Genomic DNA, 13355 nt, shown 5'->3' with positions numbered 1-13355 from the left:
ATCCAAAGTGGCACTCATTCATTAATCAGTAATAAATATCTCAGATGCTTCTCCTTAACAAATGAATATACTTATTAAGTGATTGCTCAAATTTTTTTATGGATAAAAGAATTTAAAGGTTTGTCAGATTCTAACAACTTCAGTAACTTTTAAGGTCTTTTGACATGGTACTTTGCTAATTTATACAAACAAAATACTGATAAAATAACAAAGTCACTGAATACTTAACCCATTGTAGAAATTAGTTTGATCTGTGGATCCACAGGAAGAGGCTGCATCCTGAATGGATAACTCTTTTTAACAGAATAATCTTGAAGCAGAAGAACTAAACCAACATGCAGACTTTTGTACCACTCAGGACACAGGGTATTCCACATAATCACGGACACTGTGCCTGAGCTGTCAGCAACTTCCAAAGAGGTCTACGAAAAAAACAAGAGTAAAAGCATATTTTACTTAATAAACGCATGTTTGTTACTTTTACCTACATGGTGTTCAAATTTTATTTTTTAAGAATGAGAAAAAAAAAGAATGAGGAAGCAAAATTACAGGAGATCCACTGAGTAATTTATGATGTAATATGAGAGACTCTGTAATGATGAAAAGTTATGAATGAAGAACTTTTAGTAATGTGAGAAAATACCTAAGAAAATGTTAAATGATACAAAATATTATATATACTATGATTCCCATTTTGTAAGAAAATTTACTATGATCTATGACATAGTTATATGCAATATATGATAGGGGACTTCCCTTAGTGGCTCAGTGATAAAGAATCTACCTGCCAATGCAGGAGACATGGGTTTGATCCCTGGGTCAGGAAGATCCCCTGGAGAAGGAAATGGCAACACACTCCAGTATTCTTGCCTAGGAAATCCCATGGACAGAGGAGCCTGGCAGGCTATAGTTCATGGGATCGCAAAGATTTGGAAATGATTTGGTAACTAAATGACAACAAATACATGATAGGAATACATATACACACAGATGTGGTATATATGACATACATATGCTATCACAGACATGCATATATGAGAGATACATACATGTATGTATATATATGATCTATACATACAAAACAGGGAAATAAAACACTATTATTAACAGTGATTCTCACTGAGTGGTAGGATTTGGGTTGATATTATTTATCAGCTTTATATATCTTTATACACTTCGCAAATTCCCTAGAAGTATGTATAACTTTTATTACAAAAGCTTAGCAAAGCACTCAAAATAATTTTTGATAATGTGGAAATACAGTAAAATGTTAAGTTTAAAAAAAATGGGACAGAAATCAGCATCATATGCACAGAGACAAGATAACAGAAAAGTGTCAGATTTGATAATTAAGGTCTCTATAGTGAGTGACCAACTGAAGAAAAGAGCCCAATTAATTGTGTTGATAAGTAAACACGAGGAAAGACAGTGAAAAGAACTAGTGTAGACTACTTCTTCAAGGAGCTTGCCTGAAGGAGAGAGAGAATACAGGCGTCCTGATGTCAACGATTTTTTTTCCCTTTTTTAAAATGGAAGACTAGACTATATATCTGGGCTTCCATGGTGGCTCAGTGGTAAAGAATCTGCCTGCAATGTAGGAGATGCAGGTGACACAGGTTTGATCCCTGGGTCAAGAAGATCTCCTGGAGGAAGGCATGACAACCCACTCCAGTATTCTTACCGGGAAAATTTCATGGACAGAGGACTACAGTTCATGGGGTTGCAAAGAGTTGGACACAACTGAAAAAACTGAGCATGCCCACACAGACTATATATTACTATTACTAATATTTATATGCTGGTATAGAAATCTCAGTAAAAAAGGAAAATGTTGAAGATACAGAAAAAGGTGTGAAGGAGACTAGCTGGATCAAGGGAACTAAAGAGCACTAATACAGAAATAATTCCTTTTTGTATAAGAAAACTACACAGAAAAATACCCTGAAATATATACTTATGTTCATTATTTACATTACTAAGTTGAACTTTTAACATTTTATTTAAATATAAATTATCCTAATGAATATATCAGGTCTGCAAGTTATAATTTATGATTGACAAATTAACATATAACATCTTATCAGTATTCATACCTGGTATGGCTCGATCATCTTTTTATTGGGTTTTCCATAGTATCGCAGTTTTGATTTATGCAAAATTCTCACAAGCAATGCAGGAAAACTCTTTCTATTAGACCAGGTCATCTCAAGGTGAGAAAGGGAAATTATTTTGGTATCTAGAATACAAAAAAGAAAAAATGTCATAGTGATTTCAAAATTCTATTTTATTAGTTAAAAATGGTAGCCAGATCAGACCCAAATCAACTCCTCACCAGCTAAGCCAGTCTATATACTTCTCATACAAAACTTAGCAATAAACAGTATCCTTAATAATAATGGTTAGATACACACACACACACACACACACACACACCCATGATTTACTATGTGACTGGAATATAGGTAAATACCTATGTTAACTAACACATTTGGTTGGAATTGTCCATCTATAATACTCTCTAACTTGTCAAACTGTGTAATTACTTCCTGGAAGACTTGGATCAAAACTTACCTTCCTTAAGAAAAAACTCAACACCATGAAATATTTTCCCACTACTAAGCACTTACACATTTAATTTATAGAATTTTCATAATATATTTCTTTATTGCCCTCACCTTAGTCTCATATGTGTAAGTTCAATTTTCCCCAAACATTCCAGACATGGTCCTGTCTGTACCTTTGCACTTGCTGTTCCCTGGGTCTGGAATGTCTTTCTCTTAGACATCTGAATGACATTTTCTCCTTCAAGTTTTGCTCAAAGGTCACTTTCTTAGTGATGCTAGCTCTAACCCCCCCGTAGAAAACTGATCCCCTTACTTATCTCCATCCCATTTTATTTTTCTACATACCAATGGCACTTATTACATTTTTATATGCCATATAATTTATTTGGAAATGTTTTAATCTCCAAGCCTGTTGGTAAGCGCAAAAACTGTTTAAAAGCTATTCATCATCTTTAAAAGATTAATTTGTATTTCTAATTTTATTCTTCCTTGGGCTAAGAGGGATTCCATCTGCAATTTTTTCCACATTTTGCTCTCATAGCCTACAGTCCCAGCTTTTAAAACCTGAACTTGTATTTGTTCAAACATTTCATTTATTTCTCTAAGGCATCCTCCACTTCCATTTTTATTTATATAATGTATCACCAACTCAACTTTGGTATTAAAAGTATTCTTGTAATTTGTTTTCAGTATGAGTTTAAATGGCCTTTTATAATTACAAGATTACCATTAATACCCACCCCCATTTTCAGTATTAGGTATCTTGTATAAATTTCCCTCCAGATTCTCCCAAAACATTACTAGTCCAGGATCACAGAGACTAGTATTTGATCTGACACAATTAGTAATTTCCTTTTTAATATGGTGAAACAAATTATAGCTCACCTCTGAATTACCTAGAGTGTATGTGGAACACTTTTGACCAATGAAGGCACATACTCCTCCTTTACAAGTGGAATAAATTCAAAAGCTACATACTTTTATAAAACCAGAGTTGTAAGAGCTACTATTTCTGCTACAGTTGAGTCCAGACAGCCATGATCAGACATCTGCCTGGAGAACGTTTTCCCAGATTGGGTAAAAATAACAACAACAACAAAAAAAACCTCATTAACTTCATAGAATATACATGTCTCTCAAATCTAAAAAGAAATTACAGGTTATACAAAGACAACGGGTAATCCATGTAAATTCATAGAAATAAGTGGATTCTTTATCAAAAGAAAGAATGAAAATAATAAACTACATATTCAATATAAAAAATTAGTAAACAATGCAATAGTGTTTTTCAAACTTGGTGGTCGCAGGACCGCCTTATAGTCTTAAAAAATTACTGAAGACCTCAATAAGCTTCTGTTTATGTGGGTAATATTTACCAATACTTACCATATTATGTAGTAAAACTAAGAAATAAAAATATTTATTAATTCCTTTAAAACAAAAATAATAAATCTCTTATACATAGTAGAAAGATGTATTTTTGAAAAATGACTACATTGTTCAAAACCAAATGTAGTGGGAAGAGTGGTATTGTTTTACATTTTTGCAGATCTCTTCAGTATCTAGCTTAAAAGAATACAGCTGGATAAATCATATTTTCTTTGGCATTTATTCAGTCTGTTTCAATGTCCTTGACATGCAGCCTCTGGAAAACTCCACTCTATACTTCAGAAGGAGAGTTTAAAAAAAGAAAATAAAACCTTAATATTATTATTATTATTACATTGAAAACTGCTTCAAAAGAATAAATCTAAGGAATATAGAGAGGAATAAAGATAAAAACCGAAAATAATGAATTAGAAAACAGTATGATTGGTAAGTCCAATTCCCTGGAAAAATTAATAAAAAGGTAAAACCTTATAAGTGCAATCAGGAAGAAAGCAAACAAAAAGATAACACCCAGAATGTGATCACCTATAAACATAGAGAAAATCATTTTAAAGATTATATGATTATATAGCACTAAACATGAAAACAGCAGTGAAACTGACAATCTTCTAGAACATATGAATTACCAATATCGCTGCCCCACAGAACAGAAGAACACTGCAACAGATCAATAACCATGGAAGAAAATGAAAAAGTTCCTAATAATGACCTTCCAAACTGCACCAGATTCACATGGTTAACAATTTTTAAAGAATAGCTTTCTCTTCAGTTGTTTTAGAGCACAGTAGATATAAAAATTGTACCAATTCATTTGATAAACTTAGATAAATCTTAAAAACTATAACAAATGTAATAAAGAGAACTAAAAATCCAAAACATTTATGATGGCAAAATCCTAAATCAAATACTTTTAAATCCAATGTAGCAGTATGCCAAAATGCATCATGATTAAGTAGAGTCCCAAATGTCTTGTTCAGGAGAATATTATAAACTCTAAATAATTCTGGAGATTGACATAAAATGCAAGTTCATATAATTATGCTAAAATGTTGAAGAGAATAAAAATATATTACTCCTAAATCACTAGGATAAAAAAGTTTTCAAATAGTTAAAAAAATAATGCATGGCATATAATAAAGTAGGACTGCAAGAATAGGTACAACCATCATTAATTACATAAAATTTAACTTGATTAACTTCATCTCTTGAAAGAAAAAGAATTTGTTTGGGTAAAAAAGAAAAATCTTAGCTATACAGAGAAACCTAAAACAAGGATGATTTGAGAGAATAGCATTGAAACATGTATATTATTATATGTGAAATAGATCGCCAGTCCAGGTTCGATGCATGAGGCAGGGTGCTCAGGGCTGGTGCAGGGGGATGACCCTGAGATGGGATGGGAGGGAGGTGGTAGGGAGGGTCAGGATGGGGAACACATGTACACCCATGGCTGATTCATGTGAATGTATGGCAAAAACCATTTTTTAAAAAATGGAAATAAAGTGATGAGCAAAGAAATATACACTAAGCCAGTGGTTATCAAAGTGTGGCCTTTGCACCAGCAGAATCAATGTGTTAGAAATGTAAATTCCAGGGCAGATGTACTGAGAATCATAAACTGGTGGCAGGATCCAGCAATCTGAATTTCTGAGGTCACATGGCTTCCCTCATAGCTCATTGGTAAAGAATCCGCCTGCAATGCAGGAGACCAGGGTTCTGCAGTGGGAAGATCTGCTGGAGAAGGGATAGGCTACCCACTCCAGTATTCTTGGCCTTCCCTTGTGGTTCAGCTGGTAAAGAATCCTCTTGTAATGCGGGAGACCTGGGTTCGATCCCTGGGTTGAGAACATCTCCTGGAGACGGGAAAAGCTACCCACTCCAGTATTCTGGCCTGAAGAATTCCATGGACTGTATAGTCAGTCCCTGGGGTAGCAAAAAGTCAGACACGACTGAGCAACTTTCACTTTCACTTTGAGGTGATGTGGATGCCCACTTAGGTTTGAGAATCATGGCTCTGAATGCTAACTAAAAGACCATGGAAGTGGTAAACAGTACTATTAGACAAAATATGATTTGATGCAAAAAGGGACTAAGAGAAATCCTATACTGTTAAAGAGTAAAATCCACCAAGATATACTCATTATGAAACTTTACGTATTATGGAAACATCTAAACCTAAATCTTTTAGAAATATAAGCAAAGAGGAACAAAGTCACCTTCATAAAGAGAAGTCAACATTCTTCTCAAAGAAATGGGCAAATAAAATAGATTTTAAAATAAGGATATGGAATGTTTTAATTAAAAAATTTAAAACCTGGTATAACAAGGAACTGCATAGCTAATAAGTAAACTTTTTACAAACTTTTCAGGGTAAACAGAAAACAAATTTAAAATCAGAAAATATGAGTAATAATAAAAGCTCTATACTTCAAAACCTGGGGTATACAGCCAAAACAGTAACTGTGTGAAATTTCAGAACTGTTAAAGCTTTTGGAAGAAATAAAGAAGGGAATAAATAAACCAAGCATTTAACTCTAGAAGGAACTACCAAAAATAAAAATAAAAAATGAACAAAGGATGTAAAAATAATTAAAGAGGACAGTACAAATAAAGTAGAAACATCTCCCTGATATAGACTTTTAATTAGTAAAGCTAAAAGTCTTATTTTTGAATAACAAGAAACTAGACAAACCTCTGGCAAGGCTGATCACAAAAAAGGGTGAAGACTTGAACATTAGGAACATATCAGGGGATGTAACTGACAAGATAGAGATTAAACCATGTAGATTATGTACAACTTTGAGATTTAGGTGAAATGAGATTTTCTAGTGAAATATCAACTCTCAAAAATGCACTCAAAAGAAGCGTTACTGGTTTTACTACTTTCTCAAAAATTGAAAAGGAATCATTTTCCCAACTCCCAAAGCTCACCCAAGGTCCCAGGTTCAAGTAGTTTTAGGGGTAAATTCCACCAAACCTTCAATGAACACATTATTTCTCTAAGTGCAGAAAAACAGGCAAGCTTCCTAACTCATTCTATTAGACTAATATTAATTATATATCAAAATTGATCTGAAATAGTACTTTCCTAAAATTTAACAAAACTTATGGATCAAATTCACTTGAATATATAAAGATATAACAATAACAAGCATGACCAAGTAGAAACAGTAGTGGTTCAACATCAGAAAACCTATGAATGTAATCTATTTCATTCATTCCTTTATTCAGTGAACACTTCTCAACTGCCTACTATGTGCCACACATTTTCCTGGCTATAAGAAAAATAAGACCACAGCAGTGAGAAAAAAACAAAACAAAAACATGAGTGCTTACCCCCAAGGATCTTATAAATTAGAGGGAGGAGAAAGAAAACAAAATAATTTCTGAGTGTTATCAATTCTGTTACAGTGATGTAATAACAATAAGGTGTTAGTTGTTCAGTCGTGTCCCACTCTTTGTGATGCTGTGGACTGTAGCCCTCCAGGTTCCTCTGTCTATGGGATTCTCCAAGCAAGAATACTGGAGTGGGTAACCATTTCCTTCTCTAGGGGATCTTCCCGAACCAAGCATTGAACCCAGATCTCTTGCATCTCCCGCATTGCAGGCGGACTCTTTACTTCCCCTGGTGGCTCAGACGGTAAAGAGTCTGCCTGCAGTGCAGAAGACCAGGGTTCGATCCCTGGGTCAGGAAAATCCCCTGGAGAAGGAAATGGCAACCCACCCCAGTATTCTTGCCTGGAGAATCCCATGGACAAGAGACTGGCAGGCTATACCCCATGGGGTTGCAAAAGAGTTGGACACGACTGAGCGACTCACACACATAATAACAATAAAAGGGGAGGGAATACATATTTTTGGGGGGGAATACATATTTAAATAACCCTTTTAAAATGTTTTATTTGAGTTGAAACCTGAGGATGGGAAGGAACTTTCCAAAAAGAGGAAAAAGCAGGGACAAAGTCCCTGCAGCAGAATAAAGCTTGGATGTTGAAAGATTGTGTTAGTCGCTCAGTCATGTCAGACTCTTTGCGACCCCATGGACTGTAGCCCACCAGGCTCCTCTGTCCATGTTATTCTCCAGGCAAGAATACTGGGAGTGGGTTGCCAGTTCCTCCAGGAGATCTTCCTGACCCAGGGATTGAACCTGTGTCTCCTGCATTGCAGGCAGACTCTTAACCGTCTGAGCCGAAAACGGCAGGGGGAAAAAAAAATTAAAATGGCGGCTGCTGGGCGGGGTGGAAAAATGGCGGCCGGCATGCTGAAACAAAATAGCGGAGGAGAGCAGTAAGGAAGGCTGCAGTTGTGTACAGCAGGGCTCCGCAAACTGTGGTCCTCAGTACAAATACAGCCTGCTGCCAGGATCTGTTAATAAAATAACCCATACATTTACATATTTTCTGTGTTGCTTTCCATAAACAACGGCAAAGTTTAAAAGCTGCAGCAGAAACCATAGGTCTCAAAAAGACAAAAAGATTTACTATCTCTTTACAGAAAGAGTTTGCATCCGCCATAGGGCCACATGGATCCCGGTAGGCGGTCTAGATGTTTGTCTAAGTGCAATGGGGAGCCCTGGGGAGGGGTTTAGGCAGGAGAGTGGCACAATCTAACTTCATTTTTTTTTGCCCGCACCCTCTGCTTTTAGGATCTTAGGTCCCTGACCAGGGATGGAACCCTGGACCTGGACAGTGGAAGCGGCGTCCTAGCAACTAGACTACCAGGGAATTCTCCTAACTCGCATTTTAAAAAGCTGTCTCTTAAGTATTATGGTTTACTTTTGGAATAGGGTACTGAACCAGAAGAGGAAGACTTTTGGGGTTCCTGAAATGCTCCGTATCTTGATCTAGGGGGACGGTTACATATATATATATATAGTTGTATTTTTAAGATTTTTCTATTTTACTGTGTACACAGTATACCGAATAGAAAAGTTTAAAAAGCACAAAATCACACAACAAAATCTAAGAGGGACAGAGTGGGAGAAAATAACTTGCAATATACAGCAGGTAAAAACTTACTGCCCTTAGCAAAGAAATCCTATAAATTAATTTAAAAAACGTGCAATTAAAAACAATAGTATAAAGTGGGGAAATGGGCACTCTACTAAATATGTTGCTGCTGCTGCTGCTAAGTCGCTTCAGTCATGTCCGACTCTGTGTGACCCTATAGATGGCAGCCCACCAGGCTCCCCCATCCCTGGGATTCTCCAGGCAAGAACCCACCTTTTCAGAAACCACTTTGTCAATATTCATTTAAAAATTCAAATACTCTTTAACCCAGTAATTTCACGGCTAGGAAGCCATCCATTTAACAGAAATACTTGAACATAGTAAACAAACACAGGCATATCCTAATGAGGTTCAGCACTGGATCTAAAACTGAAAAACTAATAACTGCCTAAAACTATAAATTACCCATTAAAATGGGCATGATTATATAAATTATGGTACACCCCCACTATAGAAAAGTGTATAAAAAGATGTATGTTAAAGACACTTGAGAGAAGTAGAAATAAAAAATCATAAAATGTAATATAATCATTTTTCCCCATTTTGAGTGGAAAGTTGAAGCCATAAGAGGAGGTAAGAAGGGTCTTTTACTCCATCCAAACATTTTATTATTAAAAACTTCAAACATACAACAAACCTGAAAGAACACCAATACTTCTAGATTTGTCATTAGCACTTTACTGTACTTGGATCTTACACTTTTAATATACTTTTTTTTCTTTAACTTTCTGGAAATTTTTTATTTTTTTAACTAAAAAAATTTTTTCCCTTTATTTTTATTAGTTGGAGGCTAATTACTTTACAATATTGTAGTGTTTTTTGCCATACATTGACATGAATCAGCCATGGATTTACATGTGTTCCCCATCCTGAACCCCCCCCCCCCCACCTCCCTCCCCATCCCATCCCTCTGGGTCATCCCAGTGCACCAGCCCTGAGCACTTTTAAATATAAAGTTTGGATTTTTTAGCACATGGACCTTGACTTTTGCAATAAAAATATTGTTTAAATAATAAATATTACTTTCATAATCAGAGAAATAACTTTTTACAAATTATTATTCTCAGTTCTTCCAGAGCACCAATTTTTCATCTGTACATTCAATTCTAAAAATAATATTCAACAGAGTAGTAATGTACTACTGCCTTATTCCATGCTTGAGATTAAAAAAAAGTCATTCCATTATTTCATCCCTGAAATATCTTGTTTTTAAAGTTTAAGTTTTTTAAATCATCCTTAGCTACACATTTCTACAGCCATCTTCTCTTTCTTATAACTGGATATTACTTTAATTGCATATTTTCGTCCCAATTATCTTTTCACTTTCAAGTCTGCTGCTGTTACACATCATAGCATTACTACTGCAGTGTTTAGAAAAAAAAACCTGAAAAGCAGTTAAATGCAGAAAATTATCTTTATCGCTCCAGTACTTTCGCCTTTATTTTTTGCACTTTATTTCTTCCCCTTTCCATATACCTACATACCTATAATTCTGCTCATTTCCATCTCTTATAGATAAAAATGTATTTTAGCGCAGTGGCTGATGACTAAGGAGCCAGCATTATCAGGTTAACTTTCTTCTTATGAAACTCAACTTAGATTAGTTTTCTTCGTGGTAAGTAATAAACACAAAAATGAGAATTTCAAGCTTTCCCACAAAAATCACACATTCCAAAAACAGTATTTATGTAACTGCTACAGTTAACGGTATAAAAATGGCATTTCATTAAATGTAAACTAAGGAATAAATCACGGAACATCCTTTTTTGAATCAAAAAAAGGCAAACCCCAAATTTTTACAACTTTTATCCAGAATTCAAATCTTTCCAACCAACACAAAGTACTACTTCCACGACTGGAATGGGAATAGAACTAAAATGAATTTTACTCCGTCAAACATGTAACAAACACATGAGGAACACTGACTGCAAGGAGACTACGTCTGTCAGATTAAATTTAAACCGCATGCGAGACACTTGCCGAAATGGCCCCTTTTTACAATCAACCCAAGACACAAGCTGTGCAAATTTCATTAAGCGACCGTCTCTCCGTCATCCTGCAAAGCTTGTCTCTTACCACTCCTGGCTTATAATTAACAAGAACCAAACACCTTCGTTTCCTTTTCCATTAAAGCGAATTCCTAAAAACTATTTTTTAACCCCTCTGGCGTTCCCTTCAATTACTTACTGTTAAAATTGTGCTCCTCTGGTTGCTTATTGTTTAGCCAGATATCTCCATACGGATCTTCGTTATTCCACAGGGGCAGGTAATGACTTTTTCCACCTCTTAAAGGTCTCTCGGGGACCTCTTGGTGCGCACTATTTCTGAAGGGAGTTTCTAGAGAAACAGATTCCAGCAACTCCCCACAGAGAATGTTATCTATGCACAAGATTCCCTGGCCTACTCTTTTCTCGTTGTAAATGCACGAGACTCTGGAAATTCTCATTTCTATGCCAACTTTGAGAATATTTTTATACACGAGAGAATTCAGGCTGGGGTCCAGGTAGCACTTCTCCTGGTACACCCCGTCCGAGATTGTCACATCAAAGCAGTAAAGCGGAAGTTTAGGTTCCACGTCGCGTGGCTCATCCTCTAACAGGTATCTCTGGACGGCCAAAACTGCGACAGGAACCACCTCCGATGGGGTGACCCACTGGCGAGGTGAGTCTATTACTTGCTCAAGAACCTTTTGGATCCAGGACTGGCGCCCTAAGGCATCGACCCTTCGGATCACACCTCCCGGGACCCGAGTCTGATTTCTCTCAGGGTGCAGCATATCGACCCCAGCCCGGGATGGGCCAGCCTGAGGCTGACCCGACTCACCAGACATTGCGGGGTGACTGCGTACCCTCTTAGCTTTAAAAAGTCAGCTTGCCAGGTCCGAAGCTAAAAGAATAAGAAACCGCGAGCGCGAGCCGTAAACTTTACTCGGCCCCAGGGGGCTGGTAAGGCTCCACCCCGTCGCGAAGCTACAAAGACTTTACGCGTGTGTGCTTCGGCTCTCTGGCCCTGCCCCTCGCCAGGCGGGCTTCTGTATCCCAGGAACTATTACTAGGCAGTAACATACGCGGTTGCGCGGCGGGTTCTCTAATTTAGAGCCGGCTGGGATGCCCGGATTGGAGAAGCGGGAAAAGCGCTGGTCGCCATGGTTTCCAAAGCTAAGAACCCAGAGGGAGGGGAGGAGCCCTCGTGACTCTTCTAGTAGGGAGGGTGCCGAGACGCCATGGTGAAGAGAACCTGGCTGGAAGCCAGAAGCAAGTAGTCAAAGCTCAGTGTTTGGGGGGCGGGGCCTGTGGCAGAATCTTTACCATCTGAGCCACCAGGGAAGTCCCGTGGGGCCAGCGACAGACAGTAAATGGGGGCTTCTCAGGTGGCGCTAGTGGTAAAGAACCCGCCTGCCACTGCAGGAGACGTAAGAGACGCGGGTTCGACCCCTGGGTCGGGAAGATCCCCTGGAGAAAGGCATGGTAACCCACTCCAGTATTCTTGCCTGCCGCTGCTGCTGCTGCTAAGTCGCTTTAGTCGTGTCCGACTCTGTGCGACCCCATAGATGGCAGCCCACCAGGCTTTGCCGTCCCTGGGATTCTCCGGGTAAGAACACTGGAGTGGGTTGCCATTTCCTTTTCCAATTCATGAAAGTGAAAAGTGAAAGTGAAGTCGCTCAGTCGTTTCCGACTCTTTGCGACCCTATGGACTGCAGCCTACCAGCCTCCTCCGTCCATGGGATTTTCCAGGCAAGAGTAGTGGAATGGGGTGCCTTTGCATTCTCCGGTATTCTTGCCTATAGGGTCACAAAGAGTCGGACAGGACTGAAGCGACTTAGCACGCATGTACACAGGAGACCCATGTTATCACGTTCACGTATATTGCTTGCATGAGTGTTAAGTTACTTTAGTCGTGTCCTACTCTTTGCCAGCCTGTGGGCTGTAGCCCGCCAGACTCCTCTGCCCTTGGGCTTCTCAGCCAAGAATACTGGAGTGGGTTGCCATGCCCTCCTCCAGGGGATCTTCCTGACCCAGGGATTGAACCCATGTCTCTTACGTCTCCTGCATTGGCAGGCAGGTTCTTTACCACTAGTGCCACCTGAGAACCCCGGGCTTTTGGTAGTATGAACAAAACTGGATAAAGTATGCACAGCCTTTAGGACAGTTCCTGGTGCAGAAAATCCTCCGTAAACATTAGCTGCTCTTGCTATTAGCGTTCACATAGTTGTAGTGGCTCACTGGGTGCAGGTTGGGTGAATTTATGATTAAGTGCAAATGGAGACAGAAAACTATAGAACTGGCTTGTGAAGGGCTGCCTTTAGTTTACAATTCTTAAAATATACTTATGTTTTATACAATATCTGGCTTAAAATACAGGCAGGATGTAGAATTTCAGAAGCTGCATTTCT

General features: G+C 38.0%; 1 protein-coding gene across 1 annotated transcript; it reads right to left on the bottom strand.

Moving 5' to 3' along the window:
- Positions 1-216: 216 nt before the first annotated feature.
- On the bottom strand, positions 217-12029 carry LOC139034191 (RPA-related protein RADX-like). The gene is made up of 3 exons (XM_070464626.1): positions 11150-12029; positions 2094-2236; positions 217-422 (listed from the first exon to the last, which is right to left on the bottom strand). Exons 1-3 carry the CDS (start codon positions 11790-11792, stop codon positions 225-227), a joined length of 984 nt encoding a protein of 327 aa, XP_070320727.1. The 5' UTR covers positions 11793-12029; the 3' UTR covers positions 217-224.
- Between the last annotated feature and the right edge of the window lie 1326 nt (positions 12030-13355).

The sequence above is a fragment of the Odocoileus virginianus genome, unplaced genomic scaffold (genome assembly GCF_023699985.2).
Source record: "Odocoileus virginianus isolate 20LAN1187 ecotype Illinois unplaced genomic scaffold, Ovbor_1.2 Unplaced_Contig_37, whole genome shotgun sequence".
Classification (NCBI taxonomy): domain Eukaryota; kingdom Metazoa; phylum Chordata; class Mammalia; order Artiodactyla; family Cervidae; genus Odocoileus; species Odocoileus virginianus.
Note: the sequence above shows the minus strand (reverse complement) of the source record. Positions and strands in the feature narration are given on the sequence as shown.